Source organism: Zalophus californianus, chromosome X (assembly GCF_009762305.2).
Source record: "Zalophus californianus isolate mZalCal1 chromosome X, mZalCal1.pri.v2, whole genome shotgun sequence".
Lineage (NCBI taxonomy): Eukaryota > Metazoa > Chordata > Mammalia > Carnivora > Otariidae > Zalophus > Zalophus californianus.
The window spans coordinates 102,255,274-102,281,695 of NC_045612.1; the positions used below are offsets into that span (position 1 = coordinate 102,255,274).

The 26,422-nt window shown below is 37.0% G+C and overlaps 1 protein-coding gene across 2 annotated transcripts in view; it reads left to right on the forward strand.

The window, feature by feature from the left end:
• The window catches only part of DMD (dystrophin), a 2,214,577-nt gene that overhangs the window by 1,655,649 nt on the left and 532,506 nt on the right, over positions 1 to 26,422 (forward strand). For both annotated transcript variants that reach the window (XM_027607979.2, XM_027607980.2), the window contains exon 53: positions 7,443 to 7,654. In XM_027607979.2, coding sequence (XP_027463780.1) covers positions 7,443 to 7,654 — 212 coding nt within the window. The remainder of the gene's footprint in view (positions 1 to 7,442; positions 7,655 to 26,422) is intronic.

Below are 26,422 nucleotides of genomic sequence, written 5' to 3' on the forward strand. Positions count from 1 at the left end.
TATTATTATTTCACTTTTGCAGGTCAGATGAATCTGGTATAAATGTAAATCTAACGGTATGGGCTCTAGTGACCAAGGACACTGCCATAATATATCTTTGGTCTATCAGTAATATCCTGGGTGCAGTGTTGCAAGTGTGGTGACATTCTGCAGTTTGAATTGTTGGCCAAGGCATGGACAATTAGCAGGTCCATATGATGTCCAACTACCACAATGGCTCAGTTCCAAAATAACAGCTTCTCTTTGATGATCAGCAGATTTTATGTTTACTTTCATTCCTTGACAAAATGGAATATATATCATACTTCTAAGGTTTTCTTTTGTATATGTTTCTGCAGGGTCTGCTCTTAGGACAGCTGTATCAATCAATTGCGGTGCTTTGTTTCTGTTGTTAAATAACCAAATAGCTGCTTCATTAGTCTCTATGTGCTGATTTGTTTCTGTGAGTCTAGTCTGGTTCACTGGCCAATGAGTGTTTCTGAGATGTTCTTTATCACACCAATCTAAGACCTAAATTGTATTGTATTCTTAGCAAAACCATTGCATCTCTTATTATCAATCATATCTGCCAGTAATGCATATTTCACAGGTTGCAACCCTTTTGAAAAGACGAATTCTCCAATGTTGTATGCACAATACATTTTACAAGTCAAATCATACTTCATTAAATTTTTATTGAAATACAATAGACATAAGGGAAAATGCACATGTTACAAATGGTTAGCTTGGTGGATTTGCACAAACTAAATACAGCTGTGTAAACAGCCCTCGAATCAAGAAAGAGAATAAAGTCCAGAACTTCTGAAGCATCCGTTACGTCTCTTTCAGTGACTACCAGTCCCACAAGGATAACCACTGTCCTGACTTCTACGGTCATCTTACTTTTTCCTCTTTTTATACATTATATAAGTGAAATAAAACAGTATGCCCTTGTTTTTGGCTGGCTTCTTTCTGTCAACATTATGTTTGTGAGATTAATACATACTATTGCATAAGTTGTAGGTATTTTATTCTTGTTGCTAGATAGTGTTCTATTGGTAAATGTACCACAGTGTATTTATCCATTTTCCAGTAGAGGGGAATTTGGGTAGTTTCCAGTTAGGGAAAGCTTCCAATTTAGTACATGTCTTTTGGCCAATACATGTATGTATTTGTCTTGGATGTATACCTGGGAGTGGAATACCCGTCAAATAATATTTTAAATATACCTGAAAAGTTGACGTTTAAAGAAATCTTATGGTGAATCCTTTTGTAAGGGAAATAATCTCTCCATAATTTCTTCTCTGCAAAATGGATTCTTCCATATGTGTATTTATTTCACAAGGGTTGATACATTTGTTTACTATTTTCTAGTATTCATCTCTTCGTACTTTGTTAATAACAATATGATATTGTTATTAGCCTCTGAAGCTCATATGTTTTAAAATTTGAAAATGCCCATAAAAATGTCCTTATCTGAAATATACATATACTCTTCTATATTACGCCATCTCAGATTTAATTAAAAAGACAGACTGAGGCAAAAAGGCATGCCAACAGATTCTCTCTGATCTACAGTTTATTTTAAGGATATTAGAGAAAGAAAGATCATTGATTCTTTTTGGCTCACAAGAATCCCCCTCACATACCAACATACATTTTAATTTATGGATTTTTATCAGATGAGACTATTCTATAGTAATAGTAATACATACTAGTAATACATATTACTAGTAAATATGATATTGAAGATGTTCTATACCAAAAAAATACAGTTGTGGCAGAGGCATTAAATCAGAAACAAAGGATGCCCAAAAAATATTTGTTTGCTTAAAAGAGAGATCATGAAGAATGAGAGGGAAATATGCAATTTTTTTAAGTTTTTATTTTAATTCCAATTAGTTAGCATACAGTGTTATATTAGTTTCAGGTGTACAATATAGTAATACAACATTTCCATATATTACCCAGTGCTCATCACTACAAGTGCACTCCTTAATCCCCATCACCTCTTTCACCCATCCCCCCACCCCTTCCTGTCCAGTAACTGTCAGATTGTTCTTTATAATTAAGAGTCTGTTTCTTGCTTTGTCTCTCTTATTTTTTCCCTTTGCTTGTTTTTTTCTGTTCCTTAAATTCCACATATGAGTGAAATCATATGATATTTGTCTTTCTTGACTGACTTACTTCACTTAGCATTATACTCTCTAGATCCCTCCATATCATTGCAAATGGCAAGATTTAATTCCTTTTTTTATAGCTGAGTGATATTCCATTTTGTGTGTGTATAGATAGATAGATAGATAGATAGATAGATAGATATACATACCTCTTCTTTATCCATTCATCAGTCAGTGGACACTTGGGCTGCTTCCATATTTTGGCTATTGTAAATAACGCTGCTATAAACATAGGGGTGCATGTATCCCTTTGAATTAGTGTTTTTGTATCCTTTGAGTGAATACCCAGCAGTGCCATTGCTGGATCATAAGGGAGTTCTAATTTTAACTTTTTGAGGAACCTCCACACTGTTTTCCAGAGTGGTCACATCACTCTGCATTCCCACCAACAGTGCATGAGTGTTCCTTTTTCTCTGTATCTTCACCCACACCTGTTGTTTCTTGTGTTGTTGATTTTAGCCATTCTGACAGGTGTGAGGTGCTATCTCAGTGTAGTTTTGATTTGCATTTTCATGATGATGAGTGACGATGAGCATAATTCTTAAACCAGTGTTCAACTTATGTAAACTTGAAATGCAGTAAAGAGAGAGTGACTCCTTCTAAAGAAGAAAGACTCAAGGTCCTGGGCAAGGGTTAACTTTGGAAGTGGCGTTTTTACATCATTATAAAAAGGAAGCATGGATAATTAAAATAGTCTACATGTACAATTCATTTGACAGGCAGTTATTGAAAAGTACACCAGACACCAAGCACTGGGCTGTGCACTAAGGTATTTTTGGGTTTTTTTTTTTTTAAATGACTAGAATTCTAACTTTGACCAGCTTCCCCCAGAAGATGACCTTGAAACAATGACTTGAGTGAAAGTGTTTTACTTGTAAGCTGATCCCAGGAAGTACCAGTAAGAGAGTGACACAGCAAAAAGGGAAAGAAGCCAATAGTTGAGCCAATTATCGAGCAGGTTATTGCTGTGGGCGATTTGAGTTCAACCCTGATGAGTGGACTCTGGGAGACAGTGAAAAATGCACCTCACCGTTGTCACCCACAAAGGGTAATTATCTTCCAACTCTCATTTATCATTGGCTCATTCATTTGTCAATCCCTTACAGTAAGATTTCCACCACGCCACTAAAATTACTTTCTGTATGGTCCTGAGGGAATTCCATGTGGTCAAAGCCAATGGATACTTTTGGCATGGCTTTGGGGAGTCTGACTATTTGGGTCCACGTGTTGGCTCTCCCACTCACTAACTGTATGACCTTATGTCGATTCTTTACCGAAGTCTGTTTCTTCCTCTGTTCAATGAGAAGTAGCAACAACAGCAGCATAAACAATGATACCTACCTCATAAGATCATCATGATGATTCAATGAATTAACACTCATACAGAACTTAAAACTGTGCTTTAAGCAGTGTAGGTATTCAAATAAATGTTAATTATCATGATTTTTATTATCTGGCATGACGTTTATATGGCTTTTAAAAGTGTTAACCACTCTTGGGTTTTTGCAATTCTTTCTTGTCCATGTTTTTATGAAAGTACACTTTCCAGGCATTCCTCCTACCTCTCTAGCCATTCATTCATCTTATTGGCTACTTTTGCTTCATTCTGTCTTTATGTGTTGTATTTTCCAGGACTTGATCTTTACCCCTGTGTTCTGTTCAATCTACATACCATGTCAATGAGAATGCATCTACATTGAGGTCTTCATTACTTCTCTGTAGTAATTTCTAATCCTGGATTCCTCTCTCTCCCCAGATACATGGCTGTGCCATTGCACCTTCAGTCCATGTGACTAAAATGATAATCCTTTGTAGATGATCCTCAAAACCTTCCACTGAATAGGTCTGAGATTGAACTCATTATCTTTTCCCTGGAACTGTTCATCTTTATTCTTTGGGTAGATAGCAGATAACAAGCTTTATCTAACAGGCACCAACCAGAAGCCAGGAAGTCTGTCTTGACTCCTTTGTTTCCCCACAGCTTAGCATAATGCCTGGTATCTAGTAGATGGTAAATAAAATGGTGACCGTCAGACTGGATGAATGGATTGATGGGTAGAGGTCCTTGGAGGGGTAGATGGATTGTTGAGTGAGTCTGTAGCCTGCAATTTTATTTAGTTAAGTATTATCTGATGATCAGTTGAAGGTCAGGGATGAGAAAGCATGCCCTTAGTGGGATACATACACCAATGAACCAGTTTTCCTTGCTACATTACATACACATGACCCCTTTGGGATGAAAACTTTTACCGTTGTGACTGAACAAGCATTCAAATGGTATATTTGTCTGAAATAATGATCTGGGCTATGAAAGTTTCCTCCTTTTGCCACAATGAAGAGATACATAGACATATAATAGGAAAAACTATCTTAATTTTTTCTCCTATGATGGCCTTTTTAAATATAAAGATTATGTCTACACTATTGAAATAAACTATAAGATGTATGAAATACTCACTGGCATGAATGCAAATGGCTTACAATGTTTATATCAAAAATACTAGGCATTTAAAAAAGTTTGCTAGCATAATGTCACTAATCAAGGCTGATTAATGCAAAAACAAATTGGAATCAGAGACTTTTTAAGGAAAGCCAATTTTGCTATTTTCATATACGTGTAGTATATAAAAATAGGCTAAGAAAAAAATGGTGCCAACTATGCATAATAAAGTAGCCAGCCATGATAAGTTGAAAAAATGGTTTGTAATTGGAATATCAGTTATTTCTATGACTGATGGAGAATTATTTCAGAATATGTAAAGACATATTTTAAACAGCTTTCTTATAATAGCATTTACACTATTAATTTTGTAAACTAAAGATTAAACAGAAGACTAATTAATAACTGTAAATCTCACCTATAGTAGGTGTCGCACTACCCTGTGAGGCAATAACAATGAAACAAACAAACAAAAAAGAAGGGTGCTCAGAGATTATAGAGAGAGACTGACATTTAAACAGATGTTTAAATGTTTAAACACATGTTAACCTAAGTTGGAATATAACATGCTGACTGGTTTTGTAACACCAAGCAAATACCCAAAGAGAAATGAACCCGATAAAAACAGTCGTTTATGATGAGCACCACTCACCTGGTTTTACCTATTCTAGGTATCAGATTCTTGATTTCATGTCACAATCACTAGTCTTCTAGGGTTTGTCTAGTTCTCATGCTTATTTACAGAAAATCTCAAGTACTTCTTTAGCTCCTGAGTTATCTTAACTTCAGGGGGTCAACACTAGAATTAATTAAGAAGGACTAAACTTAACGTCATGAAGGACAATTTTACAGTACTGTGCTGTGTACATGTTATTTATCTATCCAAAGCCCCTCTTGGCCCTTCTCTTCTTTGGTCTCTACTCTGAGGGGCTGATGTGTGTCATCACTGGGCTCCTGTGCCCTCTGGCTTCCAGTTGGTTTACCCACCAGGGAGACTTGGTAGGAGAGAGAGGACAAAGTGAGATCAGAATATTTATTCTCCTGGTTCCTTCTGGTGAAGTTGCCTCAGGCCAATGGTGTCCCTTGGCAAAAGTTACTGCACTTCTCAAGGTGGTTTCTCCTCGTGATGCTCAGCTTCTGGCGACTTTCCCCTCCCCTGATTTCCTGGCTCTTGATGTAGTAACGGCGCCACTGCCACAAGGCCCAATTTCTTGTATTATCCTGTATAATTATAAAATTATAACCATGGATTAAAATTTAATGATTTTTAATGTAAATTTACTAAAAGAAAACTATGTTTAAGCTGAAATGAACAGTAGACTTTTCAGCCAAAGTAGAGATTAGAGGAAAACTGATGGCTACTATCAATCTTAAAATTAATTGTGTTTAATCCAGAAATCTTTGGTGATTTTCCTACACCTGGATTATGTTGTAATTTGTTCCTTTATAAATAAGTCTCTCGGATTATCCAGGCCAGATCACAAAAGAAAATGTATGTCAAGCTAAAATATTCCAGAGGACAGTGGGGAGACATTGAATGGTTTAAATAAGGGAGTGGGGCGATCAGATTTATATTAATTACTACTCTCTCTGTAGTGTGAAAATTACATTACAAAACAGAGACCTGAGACAGAGGGGCCATAGAGTCTACTGCAGACATGTAGGCAAAAATGATAGAGCTTTGCCGTGGGAATATGTGAAAAGTGGGAAGGAGTTCTGTATGAGAGAACTTAGTATCCAATTATATATAGTATTCATTGAGACCTCGGGAAAAATCTAGAATGTCTGTCAGGTTTTGCTTAAGGGATAAAGTTGATAGGGGTTTTATTACTTATTTTCCAGGACATTATTTCTATTTTATGAAATCACCTTAAAGAAAAGGTAATGTGGTCCTTAAAAGAAAAAAACAATGTGGTCATGTTTATTTTTAACATTCTAAAATAAAGTACTTCAGAGCAGAATTCATAGGGCATCTCCATCTTTGACTCACAATGATACCAAAAAATGGCCTCAGTATAAGCCTGTCTTACTTACAGAATACAACCAGTATGAATTCTTAGGTATTGTTACAAGTGACATTTCCAGTGGGCCTATCTGCTCTTGGGTTGCCCCAGAAGAAGACCAGAGCATGTGGTTTATTTGGGAGTTGAGGGAGTGAGCAAGTAAGAAAGGCAGGGCAGTCAATAAAGGATGGTGCATTATCAAGCAGGTTACTTCTGTGGGCCACTGGAGCTTCATCCCACTAGGAGAACTCTGGAACCCTTGTAAAATAAATGCTCCCCAGTGAAGTGAATAAATGCTCCCTGGCATGAAGGGGGCTAAAATATTCATACCCCAATATGTGCCATCAGTCCTTGGTTACAGGCTGCTCCTGGGAGGTGGGGTGGTGGGAATCATTGATTCCCTGGTATGTCTAGCCTGCCACTTAGGTGGCAAAACAAATTGTTTGTGGTACCACAAATCCTTCAATGAATAAATTGCCAATGATAGTATCAGAAGTCAGGTTGTTGGGCACTGAAGCGGTAAGGGCAAGGGGATTCAGGCATTCTGCTCTAGTACTTTTCTAAAAGATTATTCATATTTGGCTCTGGGGATTGAGAATAGACACAGTTAAAATTTTACATACACTACTGATGTTCTCGGTCACCTTGAGGAAGATAACTTAACCTCATGTTTGCCATTGGAAAAAGTAAGGAATTCTATTGTCCATTATCCTAGCTGTAACGCGATGAACAATTTTTTTAAATAAATAATAAAGTGAGATCATCTTTGAAGGTTAAATTTCAGATGTCTTCTCCCAGCTAGCATTTACTCCTATATATTTATTTTTCCTTCTATTCCAGTTGAAAGAATTCAGAATCAGTGGGATGAAGTGCAGGAACACCTTCAGAACCGGAGGCAGCAGTTGAACGAAATGTTAAAGGATTCAACACAATGGCTGGAAGCTAAAGAAGAGGCTGAGCAGGTGTTGGGACAGGCCAGAGCCAAGCTCGAGTCATGGAAGGAGGCTCCCTACACAATGGATGCAATCCAAAAGAAAATCACAGAAACCAAGGTTGGTATCACAGATATATTCTTAATATAAAATACCAGTTATACTGGATAAAATTATAACCATGGATTAAAATGTAATGATTTTTAATGTAAATTTATTAAAAGAAAACTACATTTAAGCTAAAATGAACAATAGACTTTTCAGCCAAAGTAGAGATTAGAGGAAAACTGATGGCTACTATCAATCTTAAAATTAATTTTGTTTAATCCAGATATCATAGACTGGTTCTCACATTGCACCATCTTTTGAGATCACTTCATAGTTGATATACACAATTGTGTGGTAGCATAAAGTCAGTCATTTGGGATTAATTCCTTCCTAGAAAAAGTAACGGGTCTGCTCCTTCCTAAGTAGGGCCCTGAATGGAGAAGTGTCTTCTCACTTTCTTCTCCAGGTCTTTGACCTTCAAATCAATTTCTCTACTTCTTTCTCTTCCTTCTCTTCTTCTTCATCTTTTCCCCAAAAACTCCATCATATATCTGTCCCCTTCAGAGTCTAGAACTCGTCGTGATAAAAGAAAGAGAAAAGAAAAAGGAAATAATACTTGTTTACTATGTTCTATCAAACATCATGCCTGGTGCCTTACATGCTTTTAATTCTTTCAAACCTCATATTTATGGATCAGTTGGGAAAGACCTTAAATGCTAAGCGGGGAAGTAATGCAGTTAAGAACTTGATTAGATTGAATTTTTTATTAAAACCCTCTATACTTTTTTTTTTTTCTGGTGGAAAAAGGCCTTCTGCTAAACAATTGTCTGAATCACAAATTAGCTATGTCATCTAAGAAAAAAGACCTTATACTGTGGTTTTCTTGGATGAAGTGACTTCCATTTCTAAATGAGTCAGTGTTTAGGCTGTGCTGAGCTACATGGCATATGTATTTATGCTAGGTTTATTTGAAAAATAAACCCTGAAATCTCAATAGTTTAATATAATAAAGATGAATTCCCTGGTTGTATCATACTCCAGTGGAGGTTGAAGAGCCCTTCCTGGGAGCTCTCTCATAAATAGCAACTTGAGGAATCCAGGCTTTTCCAATTTTGTGATACTATCATCTTAAATTCATGGCTGACCACAGTCACTGCAAGAGAGTAAGAGAGAACGTGGCCAGTTTATCCATGGGGTTCTGTGGATAGGCCTGGAGATTATGTACATCACTTCCACCCACCTCCCATTGACCAGAACATGTTCCCAATTTAACATAAGGAAGAACAAATAGGAATAGTGAGCAAATGAGCTTTTAGCCAGCCTCGGCCATAGCTACTTCTCCAAAGGACCTGCGTTGCTATGAGGACGAGATTTTTGTTCGTATGACAAGAATGTTAGAAAGTCACATAGGATTTTACAGACTCATCATTACCTCTGTTGGAAGCAGTTATTTCCTTCACAAGATACTTGTTGCCACTAGGATTTTCTCCTTTGGATTAACATAGAAGGCATAGGAATTTCTTTTTTCTTTTTTTAAGATTTTATTTATTTATTTGACAGAGACAGAGGTAGTGAGAGCAGGAACACAAGCAGGGGGAGTGGGAGAGGGAGAAGCAGCACCCCCTCCCCGAGCAGGAAGCCCGATGTGGGACTCAATCCCAGGACCCTGGGATCATGACCCAAGCCTAAGGCAGACGCTCAACGACTGAGCCACCCAGTCACCCGGCATAGGAATTTCTAATGATGATGTTCCCAGTTCCTCAGTTTGACTATGGGAAAGATAGAATTCATGCAGCTGTTCTTGAAGGCTCTGGTCTTATCCATAAGGTACTCAGTATGTTATGCCATTTCTTTTTACTGTCCAAAAACTGAGGATTCTATGAATCTAGCAGATCTTAGAAGAAAGTGATTAACTGGTGGAGAGGAATTAACAGGGGAAAAGAGTTTGGGCTGGACCCTTGAGTTAGAAGAAGGGAAGGAGAGATGAGAGGCATTTGTGATAAATTTGATAAGGGCAAGAAGACTCTGCAAGCTGGCACATGAGAAATCTTAAAACCTGTAAGAATCTTAAAGTGATGGCAAGAATGATTAGGGTTTTATAGCCCTTAGAAAAGCAAGGGTCTTTTAATAAGAGATGAAAAGAAGGGCAAAAGAAAATATGAAAGGATAAAACGAAACAATTTCATCATCAAAACAAGTCATATGTTTTAAACACCTAAAACAAAGACAAGATAGTATTATAATTGCTATCCTTGTCACACTTTCAGAATAAAGAAATGCTTTTCAATTGTCAGTCTAAAACTACATCATAAAAGTGGCTCAGCCATTATCTATAGAAACTGATGTTTTTGTGTTATATGTTATATGTTAGGAATTCAACTATATATATAATTGCACTTTCAGTGTATGTTCATTGTATAAAGAAGACCAAAGCTGTAATTTTCCCATCCATTTCCTAAATGACATACGTTAAAGCTAAAAGTAATCCAAATGCTAATACTAACATTTAGCAAGTACTTGCTAATTGTCAAAAATTGTGCTAATCATTTTACATATATTGACTTGTTTCACCTCTCAGGAATCTTCCATGAAAACTATTATTGTTCACAGTTTACAGGTGAGAAAATTGAAGCCTAGAGAAGTTCAGAAACTCCTCTTAAAAATCATAGTTAGGATGTGAATGCATAGCAATCACTCTTGTAGATGACTTCACAGATTTTCTCTTCTACCCATTGTGTTCTATGTGGCTAAAACAAATCAAGAATACAACTGTGAAGATCAGAAAGTGAGACAACTGTAATTATGAATTGACAAATAAGATCATATTACTGATAAGCCAACAGGTGGGAAATGAAAACGATCAAACAGTATACTGGGGAGAGGTTTTCATATTCTGTTTTACTATGAAAAACTAAAAAGATAATTGCAAATTATATCCCCTTTTTTAATGAAACTACAATGTTTAATTTGTTCTAAAAGTCAGGGAGCATATAAAATGGAGATCTGGACTTTATGTCTAATATGTTATCACTACTGAGCGGTAATAGCTGGCTTATCACTTAACAATTTTCTTTTATGAAGAAAGGGTGAAAATAGACATAAAGAGGCATTGGATAATTTGAGCAGGATCTCCTTGCTCCATAAATTCTTTCCAGGTCTCCGTGCCTAAGATTAGCAAAAGAGCTGGTGAGCCTCATAAGGCGGTCATCAGGCTGTGTCCATGGAGATGGAGGTGGAGAGCTGTGATTAAAGCAGCCAGCCTCCCTTGAAGCAGTGTCACTGATGACTACCCTCACCATCACAGTGAAATGGCTCCAAAGGCAAGCGCCAGTAGTAAGATACTCTTGGAAAATCTAAGCCAGTCATCGCACCTGAACTAAAGAAAAATTCATCTGCAATTCTTATATTTTTATGATTCATCATTGCTCATCTTTGTAATCTCTTCCATTTCTTATCTATGTATTTTCATTGTCCTCATTATGGAGAAAAAAATTTGAATTCTGACTTTAAACTTAGTATCCTTAGATAAATACTTACAGATTGTTGGTTTATAACTTTTGATAATTATCATCTTAAATTCTTTACACTCTCTCATTAAGTTGCACCCTTAACCATTTCCTTACTGATTAGACATTCAGACAGCCTCCTCCTCTTGGTTAAAAAAAGTAGCAGAGGAAAAATGGGGACAACAAGCCCGTTGTTGAGGAGAGGAATCAGATCTGAGGTAGCATCCAGGGACAGTCCATCTTGAAAGCATGGTCAGGCTGGAAGGAGATGGCAACAAAAGAGTCTTGATTTATCAAAAGAACAAGCTATAGATAGCCCATCATGTTGATGGTTAATGAGCAGGTCATTAAGAGATGCCCATAATATATGTAGTTTCTGTCCTATATAACCCATAATGTGAGGAAGTAGCTGATTCTGTTAACCACACGGCTTCATTTGATCTTCTCCATGGCCCTAGTAAAACAATAATGTTTTTTTGAGATGGAAAGACAGATGTTAGGGAAAAATCATACAGGATTTCCATTTTAATCAAACTCCCTGCCAATAAGCTATGACAGAATCCTATGAGAGATGATGCCATTTAACTTTCATAAGAAGTAAGATGGTGTGACATTGGCACCTAAAATTGCCAGCAACGGTCATCATGGGATTTATTTTATTTGGCAGAATCTTGGTTGACTTCACAACCTGTTCCCCAGGCTATTAAGATTGGTCCAAACTTGGCAATGAATTCTTTGGAAAAATTATTTCTTGATGATTTTAAGCTTTCTTTTCCAGTATCAAGAGAGATTTACCCAGCCTCAGGGTTTTCATTTATTTTTTCCCCTTTCAGCTTTTGAAAGAAAAATTCCTTTTTTGTCTGCTTTGTGATTGCTTTTGTGTCAAATTCAGCATAAAAGCTTTTCAAACGTGACAGCATTAGCTGTTTTGTGCTTGGCTGAGCTAAGAGTACATGAATTCAATACAGAAGTGAAATCTTGTTTGAGCTTAGCTGATTTGGCTCTATAATACTTAAAACTATCTGAGGCGAGAAATCCAATAATTTATCAAATTATTAAATAAAAATTTCCAAGGCTGCAAAATATCTGTGTCTTGAAGACATTCTTTAGGGAGCTTGAAAGATAGATATGTTGTAATCATGTAATTAATTTAAAAAGTTGAACTTGTTACATATAGTAAATACAGTAGGTATTCTAGGATCTCAAATTATTTTACTAGGAAAGAAGCTAATGGAGAACTTTTTCAAATATGGAAGTAGAACATTGTACTTTTAATTATTTGGGGGGATGGGTGGTATTAGATCATATCCTTATCTGCCATAAGGATATGCATAGTAGTGGAAGCTGAATTCTTCTCCCACATATTTTATTTACTTTTTGACTTGCACAAAATTAAATCAGCAAATTGATTCGCACCGGTAGTTTGAGGTTTGGATTTCTGATACTGTAATGGAAAACATCAGAAATCTTCTTGCCGGGACCTGCCATTTCTTCATGCATTTTCTTTATTCCCTTTTGTTCTCCCCTAAAGCTTCCACATGATTAAGGAGAAAGAATCAATAACCTAATCATACTTTTCCTCCCAAAGTATGTATGAAGCTATTAAACTTATCAAAGCATACAACCAGAGTGCTTCCTACATCACTGATAGAACAGAGGAAGTAATGGGCTAGTTTCCCCAGGTACCGTTATACTATATAAATATTTAATGCACAGTCACCAAGACTTGAATAGCATTATGCTCTGATTACACCATATTTTGCCTTGTTTCCTTTTCATAGTTTAACTTATATCATGCTCAAAAATATAATGTAGCAGGGCGCCTGGGTGGCTCAGTCGGTAAGTGTCTGCCTTTGGCTCAGGTCACGCACCCGAGGTCCTGGGATCGAGCCCTGCATCGGGCTCCCTGCTCAGCGAGAAGCCTGCTTCTCCCTCTCCCACTCTCTCTGCTTGTGTTCCCTCTCTCGCTGTGTCTCCCTCTCTCTCTCTGGCAAATAAATAAATAAAATCTTTAAAAAAAAACATAATGTAGCAACTCTGTAAACATACTCCTCCATAAAAGCAACAAATTGCAAAAATTGTCAAAATTGCCTTTTCTGAACTCTGGAAATTAACCAGAGGTTGACAGCATTTTATAAATTGCTGAACTTCAGTAAGAACAGCAGGGTTTGGGACGCCTGGGTGACTCATTCAGTTAAGCAGCTGCCTTTGGCCCAGGTCATGGTCCCGGGGTCCTGGGATCAAGTCCCACATCAGGCTCCTTGCTCAGCGGGGAGCCTGCTTCTCCCTCTCCCTCTGCTTGTGCTCTCTCTGTCAAATAAAAAAAAAAAAAAGAAAAGAAAAAGAACAGCAGGGTTTGAGGCTTTTTAACTTGGCCTATTCTATCACTTTCTCCCAGCTCCATAGTAACTTTGAGAATCAGAGCCTTACAGCCATCAGAGAGGGAAGACCAGGATTGGAGTTCCTCAGAAAGACACATTTCGTTCCCAGGGCTTTATTACTATTTGACCTGTCTTGCAGCTCCCTAGAACAAACCTGTACACAAGGCCTTATCATTCATTATTTGACCTGACTTTGCACTAACTCCCAGAGAAAGCCCTATCCCCAGAATGTCTATCCAAAACAATCAGCAGCATTGTTTAAATAGTAACTGCCTGAGGCTGTGATACCAGTTGAGATAATCATGGTCTAGAGAAAAACTGAAAAGGAAGATCTGGGGAATGAGATATCCTCAGAGGTCTTTGAAAAGCTCTGACATATTCCTGGGGGATCTACAAGGCTACATGCATGCCTTGCCAAATAGAGACTATCAATAAAGAGATATAAATTATGAACAGGAATCAAATAGAGATTCTGGAGTTAAAAGTATAGTAATTAAAATGAAGTTTTTACTAGAGGAGCTCAGCATCAGATCTGAGCGGGCAGAAGAGTCAGTGAACATGGTCAATTCCTAATCCACACCAAGGAAAAGGGAGAAGAGAAGAATTAAGAAAAATACAGTAAGCAAAAACTGACAGAATTGAGGAGAGAAATAAACAGTTCAACAAGAACAAAGACTTCCATACCCTACTTTTAATAATGGATAAACTGGACAGAAAATCAACAAGGAAATGGGAGACTTGGAAAAACAATATGAACTAGCAAGGCCGAACAGTCATGCAAAGAACACTCCACTCAATAATAACAGAGTATACATTCTTCTCAATTGCACATGGAATATTCTCCAGGATAGACCATATGCTAGGTCATAAAACAAGTCTTAATACATTTAAAAGGATTTCAGTCATATAATGTACATAATATAGATTCTCTAACCATAATTAAATGAAATTAAAAATAACAAAAGTAAATTTGGGAAATTCACAAATACAAGAAAATGATGCAGTACATTATTAAACAACCAACAGGTCAAAAAAGAAATCACAGAAGAAACGCAAAAATACTTTGAGATGAATGGATATAAAAACACAATATACTGGAACTTATAAGATGCAACTAATGCATATTGAGAGCAAAATTTATAGCTATAAATACCTGTATTAAAAAAGAAGAATGATCTCAGGGCGCATGGGTGGCTCCGTTGGTTAAGCGACTGACTCTTGATTTCTGCTCAGGTTATGATCTCAGGGTTGTGAGAGGGAGCCCCATGTCAGCTTCGTACTGGGCATGGAGCCTGCTTAAGATTCTCTCTCTCTCCCTCTGCCTCTCCACCCTACATCTCTAAAAAAAAAAAAAAGAAGAAGAAGAACGATCTCAAATAAGTAACCCAATCTTCTACCTTAAGTAATTAGAAAAAGAAAATTAAACCTAAAGCAAGCAGAAAGAAGTACCAAACATTAGAGTGAAATCAATGAAACAGAGGAAATAAAAGTGAGAAAAAAATCAAAAGAATTAAAATTTAGTTATTGAAAAGATCAACAATACTGACAACACTTTAGTTGGACTGACTTAAGAAGGAAGAGAGAGAAGGCTCAAATTACTAATCTTAAAAATGAAAGAGGATACACCACTACCAACCTTATAGAAATAAAAAGGATTATAAGAGGATATTATGAATGGGAGAAATAAGCAATATGAATAGACCTATAACAAGTGTAGAAATTGAATCAGTAATTTTAAAACTTTTCCCAAGAAAAGACCCAGGCCCAGATGGCTTCACTAGTGAATTTTGCCAAATGTTTAAAGATGAATTAAGAGCAGCCTTTCACAAACTCTTCCAAAACATGGAAGAGAAAAGAATATTTCCCAACCAAAGTTATGACAGGAAAAAAAAAAAAAACCCACAAACCAATATAAAACTACCTCATGAATATAGACTCAAAAAGCCTTAAGAAAAATACTACCAAACCTAATACAGCAACATATTGAAAGGATTATATACCATAATCAAGTGAAGTTTATTCCAGGAATACAAGGTTAGCTTAACATACAAAATTGAATCAACATACAGATTTTCCTTGACTTATGATGGGGTTATGTCTCAATAAACTTACCATAAGTTGAAAATACCATAAGCCAGAAATGCATTTAATACACCTAACGTACCAAACATTATAGCTTAGCTAGCCCACCTTAAATGTGCTCAGAACACTTACATTAGTCTATAGTTAGGCAAAATCATCTAACACAAAGCCTGTTTTATAATAAAATGTTGAATATCTCTTGTAATTTATTGACTACTGTACTGAAAGTGAAAAACAGAGCAGTTATATGAGTACAGAATGGTTGTAAGTGTATCAGTTGCTTACTCCTCATGATAACATGGCTGACTGGGAGCTGCAGTTTACTGCCACTGCCCAGCATCATGAAAGAGTATCATACTGCATATCATTAGTCTTGGAAAAGATCAAAATTCAAAATTTGAAATATGCTTTCCACTGAATATGTTTCACACCATTGTTAAGTGAAAAAAAATTCCTAAGTCAAACCATCATCATAAGTGGGGGCTTTCTATAATGTGTTATAGCAATAGAATAAATGACAAAACCCATGTGGTCATCTCAGTAGTTGTAGAAAAAGCATTTGACAAAGTCCAAACCCTTTCATGAAAAAAAAAAAAAAACCCACACTCAACAAATTAGAAATAAAAGGTATTGTAGGTTGAATAGTGTCTCCTTAAAAATGTGTTGAAGGCCCAACCCCTGGTACTTGTGAATGTGTCCTTATTTGGACATAGGGTCATTGCAGATGTGATCAAGTTAAGATGAGGTCATACTGGAGTAGGCTGGGTTCTTAATCAAATATGACTGGTGTCCTTATAAGAGGAGGAAAAGAGGCATACATGGAGAGAAGAATGCCATGTGAAGACCGTCACCGTAGGGAAAACACCAGGTGACAACAAAAGCAGAGATGAAAGTGTTACCACTGTAAGACAAGAAACAGCGAGGACTGGCAGGTACCATCAGAAGTTAGGAAGAGGTGAGGTAAGATTGTTCCTTATGGGTTTTACATGGACTGTAGCCTGCTGACACCTGGACTCCAGAACTGTGAGAAAATACATTTTGTCATTTTAAGCCACCCGGTTTGTGATACTTTGTTTTGAGAAGTCCTAGAAAAATAATACAGAAGGAAAATTCTTCAACCTGATAAAGGGCATCTAAGCAAAGCCTACAACTAACATCACAGTAAAAGACTGAATGATTTCACCTATGATCAGGAACAAGGTAAGGATGGCTGCCCTCACCATTTCTATTTACCACTATACTAGAAGTTCAGGCCATGGCAACTAGGCAAGAAAAATAGATAAAAGGCATCCAGATTGGAAAGGAAAAAATAAAACTATCCATTTGCAGATGACATGATCTTGTATACAGAAAATCCTAAGGAATACACTAAAAGAGTACTAGAACAAATAAATTCAGCAAGTTTGCAGATTATAAGATCAAAATGCATAAATCCATTGCTTTCCTATACACAAGCAATGAATAATCTGAAAAATGAAATTCAGAAAACTATTCCATTTATAATGGCATCAAAAATAAAATATTTAGGAATAAAAGAAATGCAAGACTTTTATACAACCAACGATAAAGCACTGTTGAATGAAATTACAGAAGATCTAAATAAATGGAAAAAAATCCCATGTTCCCAGATCAAAAGACTTAATATTATTAAGATAACAATATCCACAAATTGATCTATAGACTCTATGCAATCCTCATCAAAATTCTAGCTGGTCTTTCTGCAGAAATAGACTAGTGGATCCTGAAATATATACTGAAATGCAAGGGACAAAGAATAGCCAAAACAACCTTGAAAAACAAAGTTAGAGGACTCACAATTCCCAATTTGAAAACATATTACAAAGCTACTGTAATCAAGACAATATGGTGCTGGCAAGAAGATAGAAATATAGATCGATGATGAAGAAAGGATGCTGTACTTTGTCAAATGCTTTTTCTGCATCTATTGAGAGGATCATATGGTTCTTTTGCTTTCTTTTATTAATGTATTGTGTCACATTGATTGATTTGCAGAGGTTGAACCAACCTTGCAGCCCAGGAATAAATCCCACTTGGTCGTGGTGAATAATCCTTTTAATGTACCGTTGGATCCTATTGGCTAGTATTTTGGTCAGAATTTTTGCATCCATGTTCATCAAGGATATTGGTGTGTAGTTCTCCTTTTTGATGGGGTCTTTGTCTGGTTTGGGGATCAAGGTAATGGTGGCTTCATAGAACAACTTTGGAAGTTTTCCTTCCATTTCTATTTTTTGGAAAAGTTTCAGAAAAATAGGTATTAATTCTTCTTTAAATGTTTGGTAGAATTCCCCTGGGAAGCCATCTGGCCCTGGGCTCTTGTTTGTTGGGAGATTTTTGATGACTGCTTCAATTTCCTTAGTGGTTATAGGTCTGTGCAGGTTTTCTATTTCTTCCTGGTTCAGTTTTGGTAGTTGATACATCTCTAGGAATGCATCCATTTCTTGCAGATTATTTAATTTCCTGGCGTATAGTTGCTCATAATATGTTCTTATAATTGTATTTCTTTGGTGTTGGTTGTGATCTCTTTTCATTCATGATTTTATTTATTTGGGTCATTTCTCTTTTCTTTTTGATAAGTCTGGCCAGGGCTTTATCAATCTTGTTAATTCTTTCAAAGAACCAGCTCGTGCTTTCATTGATCTGTTCTACTGTTCTTTTGGTTTCTATTTCATTGCTTTCTGCTCTGATCTTTATTATTTCTCTTCTCCTGCTGGGTTTAGGCTTCATTTGCTGTTCTTTCTCCAGCTCCTTTAGGTGTAGGGTTAGATTGTATATTTGAGACCTTTCTTGTTGCTTGAGAAAGGCTTGTGTTGCTACATACAGTCCTCTTAGGACCACCTTTTCTTCATCTCAAAGATTTTGAACAGTTGTATTTTCATTTTCATTGGTTTCCATGAATTTTTTTAATTCTTCTTTAATTTCCTGGTTGACCCATTCATTCTTTAGTAGGATTCTCTTTAGCCTCCATGTATGTGAGTTCTTTCCGACTTTCCTCTTGTGACTGAGTTCTAGTTTCAAAGCATTGTGGTCCGAAAATATTCAGGGAATGATCCCAGTCTTTTGATACTGGCTGAGACCTGATTTGTGACCTAGAATGTGATCTATTCTGGAGAATGTTTCATAGGCACTAGAGAAGAACGTGTATTCTGTTGCTTTGGGATGGAATGTTCTGAATATATCTGTGAAGTCCATCTGGTCCAGTGTATCATTTAAAGTTTTTATTTCCTTGTTGATCTTTTGCTTAGATGATCTGTCCATTTCAGTGAGGAGGGTGTTAAAGCCCCCCACTATTATTGTATTTTTGTCGATGTGTTTCTTTGCTTTTGTTATTAATTGCCTTATATAATTGGCTGCTCCCATGTTAGGGGCATAGATATTTACAATTGTTAGATCTTCTTGTGGGATAAACCCTTTAAGTAGGATATAGTGTCCTTCCTCATCTCTTCTTTTAGTCTTCGGTTTAAAATCTAATTTGTCTGATGTAAGGATTGCCACCCCAGCTTTCTTTTGTTGTTCATTAGCATGGTAAATGGTTTTTCACCCCCTCACTTTCAATCTGGGGGTGTCTTTGGGTCTAAAATGAGTCTCTTGCAGACAGCATATCGATGGGTCTTGTTTTTTTATCCAATCTGATAGCCTGTGTCTTTTGATTGGGGCATTTAGCCCATTTACGTTCAGGGTAACTATTGAAAGATATGAATTTAGTGCCATTGTATTGCCTGTAAGGTGACTGTTACTGTATACTGTCTGTGTTCCTTTCTGGTCTATGTTGCTTTTAGGCTCTCTCTTTCCTTAGAGGACCCCTTTCAATATTTCTTGGAGGGCTGTTTTGGTGTTCACAAATTCCTTTAGTTTTTGTTTGTCCTGGAAGCTTTTTATGTCTCCTTCTATTTTCAATGAGAGCCTAGCTGGATATAGTATTCCTGGCTGCATATTTTTCTCATTTAGTGCTCTGAATATATCACGCCAGTCCTTTCTGGCCTGCCAGGTCTCTTGTGGATAGGTCTGTTGCCAATCTAATGTTTCTACCATTGTAGGTTACAGATCTCTTCTCCCAAGCTGCTTTCAGGATTTTCTCTTTGTCTCTGAGACTCGCAAGTTTTACTATTAGATGTCGGGCTGTTGAACTATTTTTATTGATTTTGAGAGGGGTTCTCTGTGCCTCCTGGATTTTGATGCCTGTTTCCTTCCCCAAATTAGGGAAGTTCTGTGCTATAATTGGCTCCAATATACCTTCTGCCTATCTCTCTCTTTCTTCTTATTCTATTCTATTCTATTGTTCTCCCAATTATTCTATTGTTTTGTTTTATGGTATCACTTATCTCTCGAATTCTGCCCTCATGATCCAGTAGTTGTTTCTCTCTCTTTTACTCGGCTCTCTCTCTCTCTCTCTTTTCTCTTTTTTTCTCTCTCTCTTCTCTCTCTCTTTTCCTCCTGGATTTTGATGCCTGTTTCCTTCCCCAAATTAGGGAAGTTCTGTGCTATAATTTGCTCCAATATACCTTCTGCCCCTCTCTCTCTTTCTTCTTATTCTATTCTATTCTATTCTATTCTATTCTATTCTATTCTATTCTATTCTTCTTATTCTTCTCCCAGTTATTCTAATATTGTTTTGTCTTATGGTATCACTTATCTCTCGAATTCTGCCCTCGTGACCCAGTAGTTGTTTATCTCTCTTTTTCTCAGCTTCTTTATTTTCCATCATTTGGTCTTCTATATCACTAATTCTCTCTTCTGCCTCATTTATCCTAGCAGTTAGAGCCTCCATTTTTTATTGCACCTCATTAATAGCCTTTTTGATTTCGAATTGGTTAAAACTCTTCAGAGTATAGGGATAGAGGGTGCATACCTCAATATCATAAAAGCCATCTATTAAAAACCCACAGCAAATATCATTCTCAATGGAGAAAAACTGAGAGCTTTCCCCCTAAGGTGGGGAACACGGCAGGGATGTCCACTATCACCACTGCTTTTCAGCATAGTATTAGAAGTCCTAGCCACAGCAATCAGACAACAAAAAGAAATAAAAGGCATCCGAATCGGCAAAGAAGAAGTCAAACTCTCACTCTTTGCAGATGATATACTTTAATTTGGAAAACCCAAAAGACTAGACCCCAAAACTTCTAGAACTCATATAGGAATTCAGTAAAGTGGCAGAATATAAAATTAATACACAGAAATCAGTGGCATTCCTATACACAAACAAGACAGAAGAAAGAAAAATTAAGGAGTCGATCCCATTTACAATTGCACCCAAAACCATAAGATACCTAGGAATAAATCTAATCAAAGAGGCAAATAATCTGTACTCAGAAAACTATAAAATACTCATGAAAGAAATTGAGGAAGACACAAAGAAATGGAAAAACGTTCCTTGCTCACCGATTGGAAGAACAAATATTGTGAAGATGTCAATGCTACCCAGAGCAATCTACACATTTAATGCAATCCCTATCAAAATACCATCAACTTTTTTCAAAGAAATGGAACAAATAATCCTAAAATTTGTATGGAACCAGAAAAGACCCCGAATAGCGAGAGGAATATTGAAAAAGAAAAGCAAAGCTGGTGGCATCACAATTCCGGACTTCCAGCTCTATTACAAAGCTGTCATCATCAAGAGAGTATGGTACTGGCACAAAAACAGACACATAGATCAATGGAACAGAATAGAGAGCCCAGAAATGGACCCTCAACTCTGTGGTCAACTAATCTTCGACAAGGCAGAAAAGAATGTCCAATGGAAAAAAAAGTCTCTTCAACAAATGGTGTTAGGAAAATTGGACAGTCACATACAGAAGAATGAAACTGGACCATTTCCTTACACCACATACAAAAATAGACTCAAAATGGTTGAAAGACCTAAATGTGAGACAGGAGTCCATCAAAATCCTAGAGGAGAACACAGGCACCAACCTCTTTAACCACAGCCTGAGCAACTTCTCCCTAGAAACTTCGCCAAAGGCAAGGGAAGCAAGGACAAAAATGAACTATTGGGACTTCATTAAGATAAAAAGCTTTTGCACAGCCAAAGAAACAGTCAACAAAACCAAAAGACAACCGACAGAATGGGAGAAGATATTTGCAAATGACATATCAGATAAAGGGCTAGTATCCAAAATCTATAAAGAACTTATCAAACTCAACACCCAGAGAGCAAATGATCCAATCAAGAAATGGGCAGAAGACATGAACAGACATTTTTCCAAAGAAGGCATCCAAATGGCCAACAGACACATGAAAAAGTGTTCAACATTGCTCAGCATCAGGGAAATCCAAATCAAAACCTCAGGGAGATACCACCTCACACCAGTCAGAATGGCTAAAATTAACAAGTCAAGAAACGACAGATGTTGGTGGGGATGTGGAGAAAGGGGAACCCTCCTACACTGTGGGTGGGAATGCAAGCTGGTGCAGCCACTCTGGAAAACAGTATGGAGGTTCCTCAAAAAGTAGAAAATAGAGCTACCGTACAACCCAGCAATTGCACTACTGGGTATTTACCCCAAAGATACAAATGTAGGGACCCAAAGGGGTATGTGCACCCCGATGTTTATAGTAGCAATGTCCAAAATAGCGAAACTGTGGAAAGAGCCAAGATGTCCATCGACAGATGAATGGATAAAGAAGAGGTGGTATATATATATATATATATATATATATATATATATATATATATATATATATATATAATGGAATATTATGCAGCCATCAAAAGGAATGACATCTTGCCATTTGCAACAACGTGGATGGAACTGGAGGGTGTTATGCTGAGCGAAATAAGTCAGTCAGAGAAAGACATGTATCATATGATCTCACTGATATGAGGAATTCTTAATCTCAGGAAACAAACTTGAGTGTTGCTGGAGTGGTGGGCGGTGGGAAGGATGGGGTGGCTGGGTGATAGACATTGGGGAGGGTATGTGCTATGGTGAGCATTGTGAATTTTGTAAGAGTGTTGAATCACAGACCTGTACCTCTGAAACAAATAATACATTATATGTAAAAAAAGAAGAAGAAAAGAAGAAGAAGAAGAAGAAAAGAAGAAGAAGAAGAAGAAGAAGAAGAAGAAGAAGAAGAAGAGAAGAAGAGAAGAAAAGAAAAGAAAAGAAAAGAAGAAAAGAAGAAGAAGAAGAAGAAGAAGAAGAAGAAGAAGAAGAAGAAGAAGAAGAAGAAGAAAAAAAAAATAGGAAGGATAAAATGAAGGGGGGAAATCGGAGGGGGAGATGAACCATGAGAGACTATGGACTCTGAGAAACAAACTGAGGGTTCTGGGGGGGTATGGGGATGGGTTAGCCTGGTGATGAGTATTGAAGAGGGCACATTACTGAATGGAGCACTGGGTGTTATATGCAAACAATGAATCATGGAACACTACATCAAAAACTAATGATGTAATGTGTGGTGATTAATATAACATAATAAAAGAAATTAAAGAAATGTAGATCGATGAAATAAAATTCAAAGTCTGGATGTAAAACCTTGCTTTTAAGGTCAATTGATTTTTGACAAGATTGCTAAGACAATTCACTGGTGAAAGAATAGTCTTTTTAAACCCTTGTGCTTGGATAACTAAATATTCACATACAAAATAATGAAGTTTGACCCCACATAACACCAGACACAAAAATGAACTCTTAAATGGATTATGATAGAGCTAAATATAAGAACTAAAAGTTTATTTTTTAAAAGATATATTTATTTATTTTGGGGGGGTGCAGAGGGGCAGAGGCAGAGGGAAAGAATCCTCAAGCAGACTCGCCGCTGAGCATGGAGCAACATGGGGCTTGATCCCAAGACTCTGAGATCATGTCCTGAGCCGAAATCAAGAGTCAGATGCTTGACTGACTGAGCCACCCAGGTACCCCAAGAACTAAAACTTTAAAACTGTTATAAGACAACATATGAGTATTATGAGTTAGGCAATGTTTTCTTGTATATGACACCAAAAGCAAGAGTGACAAAAGAACAAATATGTAAGTTAGACTTCATCAGAATTAAAGACTTTTGTGCGGCAAGTGATGTCATAAAGAAACTTTGAAGACAACCCACAGAATGGGAGAAAATATTTGCAAACATCTGATAAGGGCCTTGTATCCAGAATACATAAAGAACTTTATAACTCAACAAGAACAAAAAGATAGCCCAATTACAAATCGACAAAGGATCATAATAGTTCTTCAAAGAAGATGTACAAATGGCCAATAAGCCCATGAAAAGATGGTCAACATCATTAGTTATTAGGAAAATACAAATGAAAACCGTGAGATACCACTTCATAATCACTAGGATGGTTGAAATAAGAAAGACGATAATGAGTGTTGACAAGAACGTGGAATAACTGTAACCTCATACATTGCTGTTGGGAATGTAAAATGTTACAACTTTGGAAAAAAGTTTAGCAGTTCCTGTAGCTATTAAACATGAAGCTACTATCTGACATGACATTGCCACACTCAGGTATGTATCCAAGAGAAATAAAAACGTACATCCACACAAAACCTTTATACAGATATTTGTAGCAGAGTTATTTGTGATAGCCGAAAAGTGGAAAAAACCCATGTTTATCAACTAAGGAATGGTTTCTTAAAAGGTAGCACATCCAGCAATTGAATATTATTTGGCAACAAAAATTAATAAAACACTGTACCTGCTATAACATGGATGAACCTCAAAAACATTATGCTGGGTGAAAGAAGCCAATCACAGAAGAACACATATTGTATGAGTCCATTTGTATGAAATATCCAGCAAAGGCTAGGGGAGAGAGAGAATGGACAATGGAATGTGACTGTTAATGGTACAGGGTTTCTTTTGGGTTTGAAGAAAGTGTTCCAAAATTAGATTGTGGGGGCTCCTGGGTGGCTCAGTCAGTTGAGCGTCTGACTCTTGATTTTGGCTCAGGTCATGATCTCAGGGTCCGACTCCTGATTTCGACCTAGGTCATAATCTCGGGGTCATGGATCCAGCCCACATTGGGCTCAGCAGGGACTCTGCTTGAAACTCTCTCTCTCTGCCCTTTCCCCTCCCCCTAAAATAATAAATAAATAAATCTTTTAAAAAATTAGATTGTGGTGATGGCTTCACAACTCTGAGTATACTAAAAACCACTAAATTATACACTTAAAATGGGTAGATTTTATGCCATGTGAATTATATCTCAAAATTGCTTTCAAAAGGCATGTTTCTACATGTCATTGAGACTACAGATCTTTTCCTGTTTCTTCAAGTTTATAAACTGCTTTAGAAATGTAATTTCTCAGGGTGCCTGGGTGGCTCAGTCATTGGGTGTCTGCCTTTGGCTCGGGTCGTGATCCCAGGGTCCTGCGATCGAGCCCCACTTCAGGCTCCCTGCTCCGCGGGAAGCCCGCTTCTCCCTCTCCCACTCCCCCTGCTTGTGTTCCTTCCCTCGCTGTGTCTCTCTCTGTCAAATAAATAAATAAAATCTTTAAAAAATGTAATTTCTCAACATATATTAGCAACAGAACCTATTCTCTATGAGTCATTATACTAGTTTATTCTATCCCTGGCCCTGGCCCCAGACTTTTTGGAGAAGATAGAATTGCCCTTCTGGGGAGAGGATTGTACCTGACTAGCTGTATCTGTCAAGATAGTCTAAGTTATACCACAGTAACAACCTTCAGATCTAGAGGCTTAACACAAATTTTTTATTTTACTCATGTTATGTGTCTATTGTAGATTCACAAGAGGGTTCTACTTAGCTTAGTTACTCAAGGCTGATAACAGCTGAGTTATCAAGAGGGTTCTACTTAGCTTAGTCACCAAGGCTGATAACAGCTGAGTCTTGATATATACTTCCATGATTAAAGAGGCAGAGAACAGGAATAATGCCATCAGTTCATAAACCTTCTGCCTGTAAGTGACAAGCAGCCCTAATCAGTTACATAGCCATCCCTGATTCAATGGAGGTGCGGATGGCATGAAAGGGCACTGAATGTTTGTAGGCAATAATGTATTCTACCACAGTAGGCTCATGGGGTTTGAAAAATAGCCAAGAAAAATGCCACTTTCTGGGGATCTATCCTCTGTCATTGTCTCTGGAGCCATTTCCACCCAACCATTTCCATACCCTCTCCACCAGACTTCTCTTAGATGCCTGGGGTAGCTGGGTGATTTCTTAATTACAACACTACTTAAGCCTTTTAATAAAGTCAGCAAATTAAAGAGAGAGCCCAGATAAAGAAAATGCTTTCTAAAATGTCATAATGAAATTAAGGTAATGAAGTACTTGGAGGGCTCTCCTCCCTTCTTTTTGTATAAAACTTATTCCAAAGAAGCTGGAAGAGAAATGGGGCCTGAAACTAAAGAGGGAGGAAAATAAATTGTATGCCATTAGTTTAATTATGAAAATTCATTACATGAAGCCATGTAAGACAGAAAATAATGGAACTCTAATGGGTTGGCTGATAACACATTTACTAGCCTGCTCTCAGCTTGTAGTCATTGTTGAAAGGACAAAAAGTAACAACTTTGGTATGTAGTCCTCAAAGCTATTGAAAAGATTAATCATTTCCAGTAAGCTGGAAAATGAGGGCCATTTTCTTAAATAGTATCCCCTGTATAGAGTGTTACCTTCTGAGACAGAGATGTTTGGTAATGTCAGAGGTTTAATAGATGAATCTTGAAGTTAATGGTGAGAGGCTTTACTTTTGAAATAGCTTCCTTACAGATATTTTAACATTTCTATTATAAATCCATGAAGAGGTTTTATAGGTCATTTTAATTCACACAAGCAAGAAAGACTGTTTCTCTTTCCCAATAGAGATTTATAGAACATTAATTCATACTTACAACTAAATTGTTTAGTGATTTTTTTTAATAAACTAAATCTG